General features: G+C 43.4%; 1 protein-coding gene across 5 annotated transcripts in view; it reads left to right on the top strand.

Moving 5' to 3' along the window:
- Window positions 1-2,053: 2,053 nt before the first annotated feature.
- LOC117396889 (histone-lysine N-methyltransferase EHMT1) overlaps window positions 2,054-20,048 on the top strand; it is a 33,511-nt gene continuing 15,516 nt past the window's right edge. Inside the window, exons 1-2 of one of the 5 annotated variants that reach the window (XM_058986718.1) lie at window positions 2,054-2,139; window positions 18,755-18,842. In XM_058986718.1, coding sequence (XP_058842701.1) covers window positions 2,119-2,139; window positions 18,755-18,842 — 109 coding nt within the window. In that variant the 5' untranslated portion in view covers window positions 2,054-2,118. Of the gene's footprint in view, window positions 2,140-2,291; window positions 2,551-3,535; window positions 4,020-10,737; window positions 10,823-15,665; window positions 16,763-18,754; window positions 18,843-20,048 lie in introns of those variants that run through there. The other 4 variants (XM_058986719.1, XM_034927777.2, XM_034927780.2 and 1 more) reach the window with 4 other exon arrangements.

The raw sequence follows: 20,048 nt of genomic DNA on the forward strand, positions 1-20,048 counted from the left end.
CTGCCTGAGCAGCAGCAGCAGCAATGGAGGCCTCGCTATGTATGGAGCACAACAAAGACTGAGGCCTGCCTGGCTGGTGCTGCTGATGATTATAGATAGTGAGAGGAAAGACAAGGCTGATCAATGACTGGGGAAGAGTGCTACTGCATATAATCAGGATCCCAGCTCAAAAGCAAAGGGAAGCTGCCACTTGTTTAGGCTAGGAAGAAAATGAAAGGACCTCCTCTGTAACAGAATCCCACTTGAAAGCATGTCCACCCTCAAGTCAATTCAGCAATGTGTAACCTGCTGGAGCCCGGTGGCAATCTACCCTGTGGTGGCAGACAGCAGCACAGCTCTTCAGCAGAGCATTGCAGTCTGTGTGTTTGTGTCATGGCTGGATCACTGCATGAAATCCTTGGGACTGCAGGGAGAATGTGTGTGTGTGCACGCGCGTGCGTGTGTCTGTTTCATATCCAGGTTTGCAGGCATTTCCTCCTATTGGAAAGCTTTGATGCAGTTCCTTTAAAAAAAAAAAGTTTTATTTTGTTAAGTGAAAGCAAATTCCTTTCTTTCTCAAGAGAGATATTATTGTTGTCTGCATCCGTTCACGGTGAAGCGGGAGAAGTGATAACTGAAGCTCATGAAGAGTAGGGAATGGATTTTAAAAACCTGTATCTCTTTTGTGAGTGCAACAGCCTGGTATCAAAGAGCCCAGACCCACTGCAATTATAATAGCAGAGAAGACTCCCATTGCATAGCGGCTGAAGTCATTTCAGGATTTCAGAGTCACAATTAGTTATCCCTGGCACGCATCTGGCTTTGTCTACTCAAATGTGACTCCTACAGTAGTGAATCTAGATAGCTTTGCAGTGGGTATCTGGCTGTGTCCTGTCCACTGCCCTGCATTGGGATAGCTAGCATACAGACAACGGTATTGGAGAGAATTTCTTGTGATCAGGTGATATCCTGCATTATAAACAACCTAGTTGAGGCATGTCTTATGAAAGCACTGGGGGGTTTTCGAGATTTCAATGCTGGCCCTGATTTTTCAAGATTTCAATGCTACCCCGTTGTAGCCCATTCTCTATTCGGCACCCTCCCTCCCACGATCCAGACAGTCACAATGCACAGGTGAGAGGCTTCAGTACATTCAATCACGGGTCCCCATTGATAAAACTTTAAGGGTTCTGTTAATGAGGGGTTTATTGTAAGGACCTGAAGAGGTCAAACAGTGCTTTGTAAAACGTCAATGTCCTCATTATTATTTATTTCTTAGCAAACACTCTTACCAGGGCGACTTACAATTGTTACAAGATATCACATTATTTTGTACATACAATTACCCATTTATCAGTTGGGTTTTTACTGGAGCAATCTAGGTAAGTACCTTGCTCAAGGGTACAGCAGCAGTGTCCCCCACCTGGGATTGAACCCATGACCCTCCGGTCAAGAGTCCAGAGCCCTAAGACAGTCCTTTAAGTTTTGAGACTAGGATGCATTGGCTCTTCATTGCACTGCTGCTGCTGCTGTTTAAGCTCACAGTCCACTCCCGAGAGACCTCCCTGTAAATGTGACTGAAGCATATTCTGGGATCAATAAGCTACGAACAACCAAACGAAGCAAGATGGGCTGAATGTCCTCCTCTCGTTTGTAAACGTTCTTATGTTCTTATATGATCTCAGAAATGTGATTGATGCATATGATCTCCCAGGGCACCACTCTACTAGCTGATTTACACACAAATAATAATAATAATAATAATAATAATAATAATAATAATAATAATAATAATAATAATAATAATAATAACAACAACATTGAAATATAAAATATTAGCTCCAATCTTTATATCTCCCATAATGCCATTACATTAAGGTTGCCACTTCTGAGGTACAAAAAACCGGGACAACCCTACATCACACTAGCACTATTGCATTCTCGTTATATAAGGCGGAAAAAAAATTGCACAGTCTCTTAGTTTCCATGATTTTGAACGACTCTAAGCGCTTAGTGCTGCCTTGGTCTTCTCCATTCTGTAGAGTAGACCGAACGAACAGCTGTTTGACCATGTCCCTGCGGTGTGACGTCATGTAATAAGTAGGCGGGGGCTCGAAGACGTCAGGCTGAATCCTAACTATGGCTTCAATGGATCCGAAGGTAAGTGAGAGTCTTCGGGCTGCTCGTTGTAACTTCCCTCCGCGGTTACGGTGCACTGTTATTTTTCGGTACCGGCTCAGAACCGAAACGCCGGATGTGTAGTTCTGTTTTCGGTACGGTGGGGGAGACAGGTCGGCTGCGCACCCCCCTGGGGTACTGGCATTTCAAACAGCCCGCCTATCTTGTTTTGTGTCCTGAAACTCTGTGCTTTTTTTTCGTGTGGTGCTCTGTGTGTGATTAATGTGTAGCTAAAAAAAAAGGGGGTGGTCTGAAAGAGAGGGGCCCCGGAATATGTGTAGCACACAACGCGTCCGTTGCACGGTCATAGGTTGAGATCTCGCAATGCTGGTTCCTGGGCAACCTTCTGCCGACCGATTGTAATTGCAGTTTGCAGGAATAACAAACACGGTGGTATGAACGGCATTCATTTGCAACGTGCGAGTTTATTTTGTAGCTCTTTTTTTGATCAATTCATATTATATTATACGAGGAGAGCATGTAAGGATGTTAAAACAAACGAACTGCATGTGTAAACGTACATTTCTCAGCCTATGCCATCCACCCCCCACAGAACATCTTCAACACCACAGCTTTTTTGTCTAGTTCAGTCGGCGTTGCAAAACTACAAGAAGTTAAACCAAGGCTTGCGTGTGCGTGTGTGTGCTTTAGAATGAAATAACTTTTTAAGGTTTATAACTCGGTGGGTGAAATAAAGTTCTGGCTTTGCACAAATTTGGCATCCGGCGAACCCGTTGCAAACCTGTGAGTTGAACAAGGCAGAGGTAGAATTATGTCTTCCTTGGCTTCGGGTGCAAGTCTTACCAGCCGCGCTACGTGGTAAAGTTTTTACGTTGGTACTACTAGTCCTAGTGTAGTCAGTAGGCCTGCTTGCCTTGTACATTTTTTGCCACATCGTTGAAATACATGTATATGGTAACATTTTGCTACCTTGCCAAAATTTGCTACCTGTACCAACATTTAATCTGTGGCTATAAACCTTTTTTTTTTGGGGGGGGGGGGGGGGGGTCAAATTATAACAATCCAGTTCATATTGGTGGTTATGTAGAGAGTAGTTTGAAAAGATAAGCTTATATATATATATATATAATATATATATATAATATATATATATATATATATATATAATCAGAACTAAAATAATGTAATATACTTCTTTTTAAACTAAAAACAGCAACATGATCAGAGTACACTCCAGGAAATAGCTCTAATAATAATAATAATAATAATACTATCTTTGCAAAACAATTTCACAAAGGTGTACCTAAAGAGCACCTGTAGCCAAAAATAACAAAGCTCTCAGAGCCAATAAATGCCTCTTGCTGCACCGATTTGGTCAACAAGTCACATGTTCAGCGATTTTCATTCCTTGGTCAACTTTCTTAATCAAGTCGCACTTGAGGGAACTGACCTATTGGAGCCTTTCAGGCAGCGAAGTGTCAACTCGTTGATTTCTCTGATAGGCTGAAAGTTGCGCGCATGGGTTCATGGGATGCAGCGGTGAGAACGCCATAGTGTGAGACATGGCGGAGTGCAAAGCATTCGGGTGCTTGAACAATAAACGCAAAAACAAGACGAAAAAGTTCTTTTGTGTGCCAAAGCCTGTTAATTCAGAACGGGCGATCGTAGCGAACAAATGGCTGCAGAATCTGAGAACGGGGCACACTCTGAAAACCTTTCCGTTCGGTCGAAATTCCATCGTGTGTGAGGACCACTTTGAACCGGAATGCTACGAAAGGAACATGCAGGCAGAGCTGCTGGGGTACGAATGTAAGACGAGGCTAAAACCTGATGCCATGCCGACAATATTTGCCCACAGCAAGAAGAAAACGGCACACAGCAAAGGCTGGCATCATGCAAAGGTAGGTCATTGAATGTGTAATTATTGAAGCTGACACCCTGGGATCCTTCAAGAAGCTGCTTGATGAGATTCTGGGATCAATAAGCTACTAACAATCAAGTGAGCAAGATGGGCCGAATGGCCTCCTCTCGTTTGTAACCTTTCTTATTAACAATAAGGAATAAACTACATCAAAGTGGGCAAGATAAATGACAAGACCAAGGGTCAATGTCGCCAGAAGGCTGAGATACTAGTAACCCATGTGCGTGTCTCGTTGTGTCTTTATCAGTATAACCTGTCTGTCCAGTCTTTAGGAGAATGTCTCCTTGCTCCAGGGAGCTCAGATAAGGACTAGCTGGGCATGTAAACAGAAACGAAGTGGCTTCAGGTACAGCTGCCGATGGTGTTTTCTCTGGTCTTTTCAAAAGCATTCGTGTTGGGCTTTGATGGCAGACAGATTCATGAAGGCGCTTGAAACACAGGAACATGATGCACTAGTAAATGGAAAGCTCAGCATCTCACACAGAATCATGCGTTTGTTTCCCATGAGTCCAACAAGCTTTCACTTTAGTTTAACTAACAAGGTGCTTTTCAGCTATCAGCACATAAACCAACCTTTTTAAAACGTTTTAATGTATTCCTTATTGCGTTTCACATGCTTTTATGAAAATGATCGAAGAAGAAAGTGCTACACTGCAATGTCTCTGCATTCGGTACTTGTACTTTTGCATATGACGTTGAGGGTCCTCTTGGTTTTAGCTGATTTCCATTTAACCAATTTGTGGCCACTGAATTCGAATGCCACCTTGATAGGTGAAGCACTTGAATTTCCTCACCAGTAATGACGCTGTACCTGATTTGAATAATGCAGTGGAGAAGGTGCTTTTGCAGGTGAACTCACTCTTGCATTTTAAAGGAGGGCTTGGTGCTGTCGCCAGTGCTACTGTAGACCCAGCTCTGCAGTGTATCTAAGGGTCAGATAGACACAGAGGCATATACTAGTCCAGTTGCAGGTAGGTTACCTGTAATCCTATTGAAAACATACGGACTAGCTCTGTACGTAGGACGGGTATTGTCAGGTCTGTATCGTTAACCGGCAGCTAGTTCTGTTGTCCTGAAGAAGGTTGAATCCACAGTGGCTGACGTCCTCCCTGAGCGTCATGGTGCTTTAATTGGGCCTGCGGGGGGAGCCTGTAATGGAGATCTCCACGTAGGAAACAGAGCAGTGCTGTAGAGAATGAGAGCTTTGAGTAATGCTGCTTTTATTAGAACGGAGATTGCCTCCCAGTTCCAGACTGGCTCCGTCGCGTTTTGTTGTCTTAAAAGGAATCCAAAAGCTGTTCCTTATTCATCTCCCAACTCGAGGGGTAAATATATACCTGACAACAACTGAAGCTAAAATCTGAACTCTGCATACTGTAGGCATTGCAGCCCATGACCTGTTAGTACACCTCTGTGTACTGTAGTTGTATATTTAGCAGCTGCATGGAAACCATCAGTGACATCCAGAATGAACTGGCTGAGAGACATGTTCCCATGTACAGAAAGGATGCAGAGCGTTGCCTTGTCTAAAGCCTACGTTTCTGGACTGTGCAGCCGAAGACGTTTTGCAGCTTGATTTAAGTTCATTATTATTATTATTATTATTTATTAGCAGATGCCCTTATCCAGGGCGACTTACAATTGGTTCAAAGTATCACATTACACAATGTCACATTACAGATAAGAGCAGTTATCAAGTACAATAAAATCAGCAGCAAATAAGAGCAAAATAAAGAACTCAGTAAATAATGCCATGTAAGAGCGGGTTCGACTGAGAGCCGTTCACTTAGAGTAGAAATATTTGCTTATATGAGTAAAGCCCGGTAAGAGCACGTAGTGAGTGTGATGAATGGATGAGGATGATTTCACATAAGAGTAACATTTGTGCAGTAATTGACTGAGTGCAGTATTGCTGATGCGTTCCCTTGGGAGAACCCGCTCTGTTTGAAGGTGTGTTCAGGGTTTTGGATTCGCTGTCTCGAGCAGTCGGTGTGCAGCACAGCAGTGGCAAGCGGGAGCCATGAGAACTTGTTCTCTCTGCTGTCATTAAGAAGCTGGCCTCCACTGAGCATGCTCAGCATTATCTGAACTGCATTTACAGAGCAGGGAAGCTGGAACTCGTGTGGGCAGCAGGCTGAAGTAGGCCCCTGAAACCTTGAGGACTGCCTAGAACAACTGAGCCACTCGGAAGAGGTTTGCAATAGGATTGAAGGGGGTGGGGTTTGGCTATGACAGACTGATCTGGATTAATTGAGCTGGTGCAGTAACATGCTGTAGCACTGTGCAGTACAAGCCGGCTTAGGCACTTGAAGACCTCTAGTTGTTGTTAATGTCCTGTCGTACAGGGGTGCGCGGTGGCAGATGGAGCCTCGCAGTAGTTTCCTCCAGTGCTCTGTGATGCATCGCTCATTGTTTTGTCTTGACTGTCGAAAGCAGTGTGAATCTGTAAGCAGCTTTGTCTTCATTCCGTTGAGGAGAACACGTTGAGCCTCAACCACTTCCTTTGGTTCAAGGTTCAGGCACATGTCTTTAAACGTGAGGAAACGAAAGCAGATTCGCAGCAGGACAGGATTGCACTGTTGAGTTTTAGAACGAATGAACATATTTGATTTCTTGTTTGTTTGTTTTCAGAATGGCAATCCCAGGGGAATCGGCACATTTTGTACTTTCCTCTTTAGAAACTCTGCTTGTTTTTGTGTCAAGTTGTGAGTAATGTCCTGGCTGTTCTCGTCGTGTTTACATTGACGTCCATTGTCAAAACTAGAGAGGAAGTGTTGCTGTGGATTTCCTTGTGGTGTTGGTTACAGTGCTGCTTAACTGGTTGAATAGAATGACATTAATTATTATTATTATTATTATTATTATTATTATTATTATTATTATTATTATTATTATTATTATTATTATTATTATCTAGGGTATAAACCAATACTGCAGCACTGCAAGTTCAGCAGCAGGTCACTTCCCCACAGCTGACCTGCATGCATTTGATTTGCATGGACTGTTGGCCTCTACATTGAACCAGTATTCATTCCTGGGGATTGAAAGCCTCTGCAAGTGGATTATTATTATTTTTTAAATGAACGGTGTTGATTTGAAGCAAACGTATACTGTAATAGTGCCTTTGTTCCCTGTAACTGTGATCTCTGATGTAATCCAGTGGGTTAACTGACATTGAACAAAATCTACAGCACCAGCCATCTTGAATGCAATCGGATGGTGTTTTGCTGTCAAAGGATTGAGCCAGTCAAAACTGTGTGTTGCATTGCTTTCGCCTCTTTACTTAGTCTTGCATGTGCAGGTGTTATCACTGCTTGCTACCGGTTTACTCACCCATCTCATCACTCTACTGTATCAAACTTCAGTGTGCCTTTTACACTTCCAGCTCTAATGTAAGAAGAAAAAGGATCGTCTTCCTCGGTGATACAGTAACATCATTCATTCGTATATCCCTTCATTTTGATTTATTTGGGATTGCTGCACTAAGTGCAGCAGGGTTCCTACTGAGCATGCCCGGTGTGGTGCACTGTTCTGTTGTATGTAGACCTTCAGAGGAAGCTGTGTCATGTGACAAGAGTAGAGCGAGAGTGCATGTGTGGGGAAGCTGGAGGAAAGATCATAACTGCTTGAATTTCTCAACCCCCCCCCCCCCACATGGAAATCCTCAGAACAAACCAGGTACGAACGTCAACCTGTCAGGGCAGCTTTCTCACTGTTCAGTGTTGGATCCACTCTGCAGTTTTAGGCTGCTTTCTTCTCTAAAACCTGGGCTGTCTTTACTTGGTTTGTTTTGCTCTCTGGGTTTTCAGCTCAGCTGCGTCTCTCCTGTTTTTGATTTTGAGAAATTCTTTCCACTTTGCAAGGAACTGTTTGTTTTTCCTTCCTTCTTTTTTATTTGCTGGTATGTCAGGCAGTGGCTTGGTTGTTGCTTTGTTCTTCTTACTATTGTTTGTAGTTGTGTTTTCATTTTTAACCCTAACCTGGCATCTCAGTTTACAGGACGGCAGACTGATGGATTATCACTGTAGTTAAAGTGGAACGATCCTGTATCCCTGAAGAAACGTCCGTGATAAGGGACAGTGAGACTCATTGTGTTGCTTTCTGCTGCTGCTTCACTGTACCTTGCTGGACAGTCAATGAGATTTGTCCCTGAACCGCGGCTTTTTAAATCCAGGATAATTATTGATTTGATCCAGAGAGGTATTTAAGCGTGTTTGACATTCTGCGGCTGATAAAACATCAGGATTTCCAGTTGAATGATTTTAAAGGAAGAGGAGGGGATATTTACCATCCTTTTATAATACTAGTTCAGATCCGAACTAAAAAACCCTGTTCTTAAAATCAGAGTCTCAACGGAAGTTTTTGTCAAAGATGCAAGTCGATTTGCAAGATCTGATGAAGCAGTGAAGACAACAGAAAACAAGCGGATAGTGGAGACTTTCGTGGAGGGCATTCGCTTACTGTGTGATTTTAAACTGCCGGTTTTTATTTGGAAAAGATGGAAAATTTAGAAAGTAGCTGAAGAAAAGCAATCCAGCCAAATGGACTTTGTGGAGAGCGCTGGAGGTATTTCGAGTGGCAGGTCACTTTGGTCGTGTTTTCTAAGCGTTTTATCAAGGTTCTGCATTTTATTATTATTTTTCATCGTACAGCTGGGTATGAAACAACGTCTCTTTCTGTACTTTTTGTTTCTGCCCAGTCTATCTAAAGTTTTGTGGCAGTGGTGTTTCGACAAATGCATATATATATATATTTTTTTTTACTAGTTGCCAACCTGTGCAGTACTGTACAGTAAAGTTACTGCTAGATGAGTGAGGGTTTTTCCTTCATTATCTTTAAGACAGTAAGGCACAGCTTGGGTGTAATACAGTCTAGTTAAGAACGATCCTGTTTTCCTTGCGGTGTGCGTGGCGTGTTGAGAAACCTTTGGGAGTTCACGTAGTGGAGATTAGCGTTTCATTCCTGTCCTGGGAGGGGGGGTGGTGGAGAGAAGCTCTTGAAACGCTTGGATTCCTGGATCCAGACGGGGAAGAAGGTGAGGGGGTGATAATACAAAAACACTTGGCTGTTGACTGCACAGCTCCTTTTCCTGGAGTAATATCGGTTTCTGTCTGCCAATTGCTGGTGCTCTGAAATGGCTGAAAGACCGTCCTTGCTGAGCATGCGCCACATCCCCAGTACTACTGTGTACAGTACCTTGTAGAGTGGAGTCTGGCTGTGTAGGCCTGCGCTGTACTGAAGATATCCAGCAAATGAAGCACAAACATGGGGTACGAGGTATGATTGAAGATATCTGTGTGTGTTAAATCTTCTAAGCAAATGTTAACAATGAATCGTACAGTACAATTGACTTGGCTCAAGTTTTAAAAAAACAAAAAATATATAAAATAATGCACTTGGCTACTTTTTTGGAGCTGTTGAGCAACTTGAACTGTGAGACTTCCATTGTCAAGGGTCCTGCTCAGTGTTTAAAACCAGCCTGAAATGGTTACTGGCTGGTTTGGTTTTGTCTACAGCTTCTGAACAGCAGGATTGTTTTGTTTATTAGTTTATTTAGCAGATGCCTTTATCCAAGGCGACTTACAGAGACTAGGGTGTGTGAACGATGCATCAACTGCAGAGTCACTTACAATTACGTCTCACCCGAAAGACGGAGCACAAGGAGGTTAAGTGACTTGCTCAGGGTCACACAATGAGTCAGTGGCTGAGGTGGGATTTGAACCGGGGACCTTATGGTTACAAGCCCGTTTCTTTAACCACTGGACCACACAGCCTCCTATGTTTTGCACAGTATTAATGCTTTTCTGATGAGAGTACGTGTCTGCTGTCGTCCCTGAGCTGTCTGTAAATCTGTTTTGAGGCGAATCGCTCGGCTATAGCTAAAGAAGCCTATTCAAGCGTTCCGTTTTGTATTGAGAAGGTTCAGGTTTTAGGAATGCATTGTCCAGGTTCGGATCATGTACTGCACAGTGCAATTGATTTCAATGTTTTGTTTAACCCCATGTGTGTGTGGGGAGGGGGTTGCATACCTGCAGTACAGTAATATGTTCATCAATCATCCAGTAGTCTATGAAGAGAGAATTGTGATTCATTGTGCACCTGTTAGCAAATATCTCGGAGTTGTTGACCAAGGTATACTGTATCAATGCAGGGCAGTTGCATGTTTTTTTGTTCCACATGGCTTATCCATATTTAACTGGCACTAGAGTCTAACGTCAAGTACTGTATCTTATGTTTTTTATTAAGATGCTTGGCGCTGAATGAAGGATCATACAAGGACGCACAGACTTGTATTGAAATCTGAGTTCCTGATGACTGTAGAGCAGCAACGTGATTCTGACACTTGTGTATTGCCTGATGGAAACCTGAACAATAAACTGCAAGCAAGCAGAAACAGAATCAAGATTTATAGGGTTTTTTTTTTTTGTTTTTTTTTTTGCAAATATCCCTCTTTTTCCCCCCCATCAAAAGAAATCAGGATGAACCACACAGAACCGATCTCCAAACAGAACCGAGTTGCCTGTTCTCGCCTGGCCTGCTTTGCTGAGACACACTCCTAGGTGGCTCGTGCATTTATTTTCCTGAAATGGCTGCATGTTCATGAGCAGGCCCTTGAAAGCACTGAGATGCTACTGAGCATGCTCACTGTGCAGTGTTAGAGAACCAACAGAGGGAGCAGCTGGGTCATGTGACCAGAGCAGGGTGCGTGTGGGAAGGAGAAGGAAAAGAAGAGCAAACTGCTTGAGTCTGTGCCTTCAAATGGAAGCCATCGAATCAGAACAGGTACTGTGCAGCCTTCCAGGTAACTGTGGGGAGACCAAACCTCACGCTGTTTGTCGTGGAGTTCTTGGTGTGTTGGTTTTGTGTGCCTATGATTTTTGTTTCTTTCTCTGTTGTGCTTTTGTCATGTGGAGTACTTGGTTTTGAGCCTCCTAAATTTGATTCCAAGATTAAATTTAATAATAAAAAGTCATTTGTCTTTTTACCTACTACTGTAGGTAATATTTCTGCCTCCTGTATACCGCTGTTGATTCAGCTTGTGAGTATTTAACTTTTCCATGTGTTTCATCTTATTAAAGCAGGCAGCTTCGTGGGTCATTCAGCTTCTCCTCCTGGTGGGGTAAGCGGGTCTCTAGGGCAAAGCAGACTGTGACTGCCGCCAAGATTAAAAAAAAATAATTACCATCCAGCAGATGAATGATTCTATTGATCTCTGTGTTCATCTGAACGACAGGATCGGATCCAAACGGAGAATGAGGATCACCTAGCATAGCTAACTTTGTTAGAGATTTCTGGAACCACACTTTTATGAACTGTGTTAATTCTCTTGCAGTGTGTTTGTTTTTTTTCCACTCCCAAAACCTCATTGCAGTTCTTTTCTCTTTTCGGTTTGCTTTCCACTTTTCCCTCCTGCAAGAACTACGGCAGCTATTTAAAACGATTTCCCTCCTGGGGTAAAAATAAGGAGAAAGAGCTTCAGCGATTCCTCGCACGCTCCAAGGCCCTGTCCGAAGAGCATGAAGCCGAACCTACAGTAGTACTGTAGGAGAACAAGATGCAAAACACAAACGAACTCTAGAACACTCCGATTTCACTCTCAATAATCAGAATGAAGGGCCATGAAAAGCAGTAGCTCGCGCTGCTAGCCGGTCGCCTCTTTTCAAACAGTGTTCTTGGTCTCTTTGCCTGCCGTGAAGAATCGCCCTTCATTGAAATGAAGATGTTATGTGGGCAGGGTTGGTCTGAAGGAATGCCCTGCTGACCGGCTTCTAAGCGCTGTGTAGAAAGCTGAAAAATGGAAGTCTTTAACATTCCCTCCTGTCTTCGCAAGTACTTGTTTCGAAAGTACTTTTGGCCCCTCTCCCCTTTTTGCATTGCACTATTTCTGAAAGTTATGACTTCAACAGATTTCTTTCTCCCCAGTATTAGACAGCCTGCAGCAAATCGTCAGCCTGAAGAAATAGGGAAGGGTTTTTGGAAAATGCAGACAAGAAAAACACAGTTGACTACTTTTTTGCTATGCCAACAGCAACGTATTACTTACTGTACTGAAGCCTAAAATGAAGGGATGACAACTGGCCGGTACCTTAATATACAGTAGAGTCCTGGGCATGGAGCCCGCTTGCAAAATAACCGGCTCATGTTCCAAAGGATTTTAACTGAGGGAGATTTCTGTGCTCCTCTTGGCTTTTCGTGTTCCTTCCGATTTTGGTTTATACAGAGGAGAAACACACTGTACAGTTGGTATCATGTTCTGACACTTTGACGTTACAAGCCTAAATCAGACATTTCTAACATTCTTCTCTCTCTTTTATAAGACATCTCCGAGTTCAGAGGAAAGAAACAGTTTTAGTATCAAATGCCTTTGCTGATGTTCCTCATAGTCTCTGCGTTGTAAAAGGATTACGAGGTGTAATTGACTTTGTCAAGCAGGTTTGAAACTTATGCATTTTATTATCAAAGGTTGAAATCCTATCACGCAGCTAAATGAAAGTGGAGGTATGGTACAGGCAACAAGATTACCATAAACTGAAGATACAGACTGTGTTGCTTTCTGAAGGTTCTTGAACAACCTCTGTCTTTTTGCTTTTGAACAGGTTTACATTTGTGTTGGACTTTCATGAAGATTTCAGTGGTCGTGGTAAAAAATAAAAAAAAAGTTGTCTGATTCCAGGCAGACACAAATTCTGTTAATAAGTAAGGTATTGTTTATTTAGTCCGAATTCTGACTTGAGCAGAAAAGGTCCAGGGATCACCGAGATAAAATAAGGAATTAACATTGCATCGTGTACCTTTTTATAAAGGGTTCCGTCAGCCTTGGGGAGGGGAGGGGGATACTGTGAAGGGTTTGTGGATGACTTGCGAGGTATGCTGCTGTAGTGCCTTTTTACAGTCCTCGAGCAAGCTGTCGTAACTTACAGAAGCACTGTGAAGTCAGAATTTTTTTTTAAAATATTTTTTGTTTAGGTTCCACATGGGTGTCATTGAACACACATCAGGAGAGCCTTGGACCTTGAAAGCAGCGTTTGAAACAGGGATCCGGGCTGGATCTGTGGGAATGAGAGGACAGGGCATGGTTTTGGAGTTGTCTCCTATTTTAAGCCCCACCCAAATAAATGGCAGGCCTGTTGTGTGTCTGTAAACAATCCAGCTCTGAAATGGCTGCGATCTACAGCAGTCAGCCGGTTTGTGCTCACTGAGCATGCTCCCTGGTCTGCCTGTAGGGGGAGGGAGGTTTCAGGAATGAAAAGCTGGTGTAGATTTATTCTCCTCCTTTTGGAAATTAAAGCAAGCCTCCTCGTGGTGCACAGTAACCCGGCGAGGTCTTCTTGATGAGCTTCTCCTCTTGTTTTTGTTTTACCTGTTTGACGTGGCTGTTTTGTGTTGCTTTGCACAGGCCAGATCTTAAAGACCTTCCTTGTGGTATATGACATTTTATGGGTCTAGTGTTCGTGTAGGACTCTGTGTGTTTTGGGGAAAGGAGGAACTTTCGCTTTAATCTGTAAGTCGTTATTTGAATCCTGATTTTTATCAAACCGTTCCAGTTGTGTGGTTTGTTAATTTATTTATTTATTTATTTTTTTCTCTCCCCTCTTATATGCAGCACAGGAAGTCAGAAGTTGCTTTACTGTGAAAGCTACCGGGGCTGATGTGTTCATATCGAAACAGTTTCAGAATCGACACTATGGGCTGTTGTACAGTAAATGGTTTTCCTCTTTGTTTGGAATCGGTCGACAGTATTGTTCCCCTCCTCTTTAGAACTCTTCTTAATCCCAAGCTAGAAGGATCAGACCCTAGCAGATTAGGGCTATGGAAACAAATCAAACAAGCAGGTGTTGAACCGCATGTGGAAGAATGTCTGTGTGCTAGTGTTCCAGTAACTGATTCTGCCATGTACTGTGTATCGTTTAAAAAGAACGTCCACCAGCAGCAGATGTACTGTAGGTAGCTCTAAAATCTTTAAATATAATGTCTGTACGTAGATATCCTTTAGAAGCTCCTGTACCATAGCCATGAAGCTGTGTGTCCTTTAGAAACCTCAAAGAAATCCATGTTGCTTTCAGGACATTCAAAAACACACAAAACATATTTGCTGGAGCTTGCAGCTTTTTAATTCTGAAAGCTAATTGGTGCAAGACCCAAAACCATTTTTTATTTTATTTAATTTTTTATAAATAAATGTGCAATGCACAGGAAATCCTGCAGGTCAGACTGGTGGAGTGTGAGATCATGCTGATAGATTTGGCTAAGACCCAAGGACAGAATGACCCCTATCCCACAGAAGGTCATTGTAGTCACTTGCTGTGGCTACCATACTGTAGCACATGCTTGTTCTACAGTAGCGTCAGGAATTCTAGTTTGGCCCGTGGGTTTGTCCAGATCTGTAGTGCAGTACAGTGTCTTGTGCAGGTTGGTAATTTTGAGTCCGGTGGATATTGTGTTCTGAAGTGTCACACTGCTGTAGGTGTAAACTGTGCACTGTACTGTACTGTACTGACATTCCTGTTCTGTTGGTCATTTGTTTAAAAGCCACAGAAGCTTCAGAGTGTTTTATTTTGTGATGTCATTGGTTCCAGAATGTTAGCACTAATAATTTAGACTTCGATGGATGAAAGAACACTGCTGAGTGCTGTAAATGCCCCAAAAGAGAATGTCACTCATTTTGAAGACATCTAGATCACATCTAGATTTTCAAACATTTCAAACAACTCGTTCCTTTTTAAAAACAAAAAGAAGGGAGACGAATCAGACGGCTTCATTTTCGTTCGTTTTGACCCAGTTCTATAAACTACAGCGGCATCAGCCTTGTGAAAGTTTATTATATAACCATCCAGGATCATTAAAAATAAAATCTTGTATGATGGAAAATCAGAAGCACCCTTGCATAACCTGGAGAGCGGTGCTTCCGATGGAAAGAGTAAGCAGAGACGAGCCGATAGGAGACTGGGATGAAACGAGAGAGCTGGCATAGAGAAGGGGGGGAAAAATAATCTTTAGCTGTGCAAACTGCTGCGTTGAAAGTGTTGTACAGACCGACCAGTAATATTTCTATCAGGATTGAAACCCTCCAGGCAGTAGCACAGTAACTTACTCGCTCACTGTGCCCAAACCAAAGCTCTTGCTGTATGTCTAGAGCCACAGCAAAGTATGGTGGACTTGCAGCTGCTGTAGAAGGGGGCTGAGCTACTGAGCTACTGTACAGTACCCAGCTTCTCTCTCCTTTTATTTTTATAAAGGACTGCATTTTGCAGACTTCTTTTTAAGGGTACCAGAGTGAAGGGCCAGGTACTGTACAGTACAGTGCCTTTTTAAACACCCCAGCTTCCCTCATGACTTGAAACCATGAGGGAACACATTGCACCGCAAAAACAACCTCCTGCACAGCACCGTGAACTGCAAATGTGGTCAGTGCGGTGCTGCTGCTGCTGCTGCTGAGGACTGTGGGGAAGCCATGCAAGAAGGTAGAGCTGCAGGGCAGGCCAGCTGCCTCCGCTGGTGGGGTTGAAGTGGAGCTGGCTGCAGTGCACGGCAGGAAGCAGGCAGCAGCTGAAGGAGGTGGAGTCAGCAAGGGGCTTTTATTCTGAAGCGGCTTCATGCCTGGCTAGACGGCTTTTGTTGGAGGAGCCGTTTGCAGCAGACATTTTCTTTGCTAAGAGGGTGTAAGCTTGGGCTGCCAATCAGGAGGCAAGCAGGCTGTGGCATGGTGGAGTGTGAACCAGGGTGGCTTTGATTCTGGGGGGGGGCATCAGTTGTGTAGGTATTGCCCTCTGGAGCAGGGGAGATGGATCCCAGCCTGCAGCAGTGAAGTGTGGCTGTAGTTTTTGGAGGGAGTTAGCAGGGGTGCAGTTGTAAAGTGTCTGTACCATTAGGGACATGTGCAGGCTTGAAACGTTAACCCCGGTGGGGGTTACTGGAAGCTGTTATTGATCAGTAGGAATATTATTATTAGAAAAAAACGAGTGGCTGTGGAGTTGTTTTTGTTCCTTTTTTGAAGTTGACTTTTGAAGGAAGGGGTAGTAAGCCTGTTTCCTCCTCTTCTGCTCTACTAAGATCAACTTCACATGTGTCTCCAAAGGCGGCTATTGTCTCCATAAGATGAAAAGAGAATCCAAGAATCAGACACCACTAACAAAACAAGAGTCTGCTAGAGAAGAAATTCTATTTTGTGGACCAACAGTTTTGGGGAGCTGTCAGAAAGAGACCAGAGATTTCATCTTTTGTAATGCAGAGCTACGAGCAACTTGTTTAGTTCGACTTGCTGGATAGTTTTTAAAAGGTCCTTTTTAATTTGACGAAGGAAGTTTGAACTAGGGATACGCTGAACCATTGTTAGTGGTGTTGTTAGAGCAAGTCCTAGAAGTGACTCGCTTTAGATTGAAAGAACCGGCTTTAAGATACTCTGCTCTCCAGCAGCTCCTTTTCGCTTCAGTATAATTCAGTTCTTATGCTTTTGTTCTAGGTGGTCATCGTCATGTTTTTTCATTTAACGGAGGTTTGCAATGCTTTAACTCGGTAGTGCATGTCATACTTTTTGCCCCGGGTGTGTTTTGCATAACGTAGAGCACGCTTGGTACAGTCGCTGTTTGCACTTTGGCTTATGTTATTTTTCTTGTCTCCATGTTTTTTCAATGGTTTTCAAAGGAACCTTCTGTACTGTATTCTCGGTCTACAAAGGCCTAGGAAAAGGGCGAATCTCGTTTGCTTGAAGAGCCTGACAGGCTGGTAAGTGGCAGCATGATTTATTTTTTCACTGAGAAGTCTTTCATTGAATCACTTCTCCTAGATGCCACAGTTTGCAAGTGGACTGCAACCAGGTTAATGCAGGAAATAATGGTTTAGGTGTCTGGAAGGGACTCTAACTAGCTAATACATTACTGGCACCAGAAACTGTGTTTGGGTGTAGAATGCACACTGATTACAGAAAAGCCTTGGAGTCTTGTGTGGTGTGACTAGTTCAGTTTTACCTGAAAGATTTAGTTTTTTATTCCAGGTTTCACCTAATATAAGGACTGCATGCTGCTGCAATGTCCATGGAACCTGTGGAAGAAAAATGAACATTGTTTCTATATTTCTAATAAAGTGCTTTGGATATTCTGACACTGCATACAAGGAGGGTAACGGCTAGTCCACAGAGTTTTGTGTTGAACCAAAGCACGTTTAGAAACAGTGAAGAGGGAATAAGCTTTTGAAGTCGAATTCATCTCTCATTTTGTTTTCCAAAGAAGCCTTGCACTTTTGAAAGTTGGAAACTGAACTAAGTTGACGATAGTCGTCTTTTTTTTTTATATAGATATATTTTCTTCTCCTTACTAAGCTACTGTACACTTTTCAAACTGTACTATTACTGCAGTGGCTGCGTTGAGACAGTTGTGCTGCTTGCCTCTCCAGGACACTGAGCAAAAGAGACGCGGTGAATCACAATGAGTTCTTTAAGGCGGTCAATAAATAACAACTAAACATTTGAAAACAAAGCGACTTCAAAACCTGTGCACTTGAGATTTGAAGAACCAGACACCACTTTCTATTGGTGCAAACACCAAACCAGCAAGCCACATGCTGAGATTCCTTGCACCACAGCAACAGCGAAGGACTTCCAGAGAGGTGCAGCTAACTGTTTAATGAATCCAGAATGCATTGCAGGAATGTAGCTATTCGATTAGAGGAATGCTGCTCTGATCAAGAGAACAGTGGCTCAGCGTTCCAGAATGCATTGCAGGAATGTAACTATTCGATTAGAGGAATGCTCCTCTGATCAAGAGAACAGTGGCTCAGCGTTCCAGAATGCATTGCAGGAATGTAGCTATTCGATTAGAGGAATGCTGCTCTGATCAAGAGAACAGCGGCTCTGCGTTCCAGAATGCATTGCAGGAATGTAGCTATTCGATTAGAGGAATGCTCCTCTGATCAAGAGAACAGCGGCTCTGTGTTCCAGAATGCATTGCAGGAATGTAGCTATTCGATTAGAGGAATGCTGCTCTGATCAAGAGAACAGCGGCTCTGCGTTCCAGAATGCATTGCAGGAATGTAGCTATTCGATTAGAGGAATGCTCCTCTGATCAAGAGAACAGCGGCTCTGTGTTCCAGAATGCATTGCAGGAATGTAGCTATTCGATTAGAGGAATGCTCCTCTGATCAAGAGAACAGTGGCTCAGCGTTCCAGAATGCATTGCAGGAATGTAGCTATTCGATTAGAGGAATGCTGCTCTGATCAAGGGCTCTTGAGTTGAAAACCTGAGGCATACGTTTCTCTAGTCGGTGCGCAACCTTGACCTGTCTTCTGGTTTTTTTCTTTTGTTTATAAGTTGCTTGTTTTCAGCCACCTTCTCAAAATAATTCAAATCTGCCAGTCATTTTGAGCGTTCTGTACTACACACTCTGTGCTAAACCTTGAGGATTACATGCAAGATGCTCAGGGTTAGAGCTAATCTTAAAGACCAGTGTTTAGTTGCAGTAAACTGCAGCTTTCTCTTTTTTGTTTCACTCTGTTCAAACAATGGAGGACAATGGAGCACGTCTCAGTTGTCCTAAATGAAGTTAGTTTACAGAAATTTTAAAAAATAAAAAAAAAACACACAATACCCACTTCATGCAAAACCTGTTTCATACTGCTGCAGTGGTGAAGAAGTTTGCAACATGAGATGACAGATCAGTTAGTTGCGCGGTCAAAAAACTTGCGTCATGCAAATTACATTTTCTTTGTGGTTTGTTCGTTAGCCTGCAGGTGTGGCCAAGGGTGGTGTGGTGCCAGACGTCCGAATGAAGACTGAGGCAGCAAAAGAACCTCCCACCATCAGAGACTGGGGTAAGAGTGCAGGGCTTGATGTGTCATGTTTGTTGGTGGGGCATAACTGTGTAAAGATATACCAGACTGGGAACACAAACCAGACCACTAGACAGAACGACTTCAAGCAAGATGCTGCCTGCCCACTGGATTTCTGATCTTGAAGCCCAGGTGGGGCTGGCCAGAATGGGAAACGAGAAATAATTCCTTCTGCTTCCAGGGAGGCTGGTGTTTCATTGGGGACGGGGACGGGGACGGGGACGGGGACGGGGACGGGGGGGGGGACGGGGACGGGGGGGGGGGGGGGGGGGACGGGGACGGGGGGGGGGACGGGGGGGGGGGGACGGGGGGGCTGTTCACTCTGGCTGTCGTCCTTCGAAACAAGACGTCAAGGAAGAGCTCACGGTACCGTTTTGGAGAAGAGCCGGCGTGTTTTTAACCCTGGTATCCTGGACTGATTCCATCGCAGGCCTGCCCACATTTGAAGGAATCTTTTTGTGCTACCTGTGCTGGAAGAGAATGCCTGTGCTGCAGTATTTGATACTGGACTCAGTGTCCTCAAATGCTGCAAAGCATTACCTTGGATTTCCAGAAGATTTATTTTTTAAACTGAAACAAAATAACCTAATAATTTAATCTGAAGTCTCTATTACGTGATATAGCTACAGTGGAGGAATTTTAATCTCGCAAAAACCTCCATTCTCCCTCCACCTACTGCAACACAGAAAGCAGACCAATTGTGCCCCTTGCCTACTTCCTACAGCAACACTCCTTTGTTGCAAGCCATGACACGGCAATGAATCATGCATGAGGTTCAGTGCTACTGACAGCAACCGTTTCTACTAACTCCGCTGCTGCTGCTGCTGCCTCCAGGTGGAACGTTGGTTTATTAATGTAATAAAGAACATTTTTTGCTTCAACACAGCTTTGATGGTCGGGGTGGCATTCAGCCTGAGCCCAGTTCCTACAGAACTGAATGGTTAATGTTGAGGTAAGCTGTTCAATGCTAACAAGAGGACGGCAAACAACATATCGTCAGAAATAACTGGGCACAATTTGTCAGTAGCTTAAATGGTCTGACGTGTATTGTGGATCTTGTGGTGTTCAATTTTACACAATTAGTGTAGACATTTGTTCTGTTTACGCCTGGTGTGAAGGGGGTTTAAATAACTGTTTTTCATTATGGTGAATGAGTCTGTTGTGTTGCACACACGTGCCCTGTAGATC

Source organism: Acipenser ruthenus, chromosome 15 (assembly GCF_902713425.1).
Source record: "Acipenser ruthenus chromosome 15, fAciRut3.2 maternal haplotype, whole genome shotgun sequence".
Lineage (NCBI taxonomy): Eukaryota > Metazoa > Chordata > Actinopteri > Acipenseriformes > Acipenseridae > Acipenser > Acipenser ruthenus.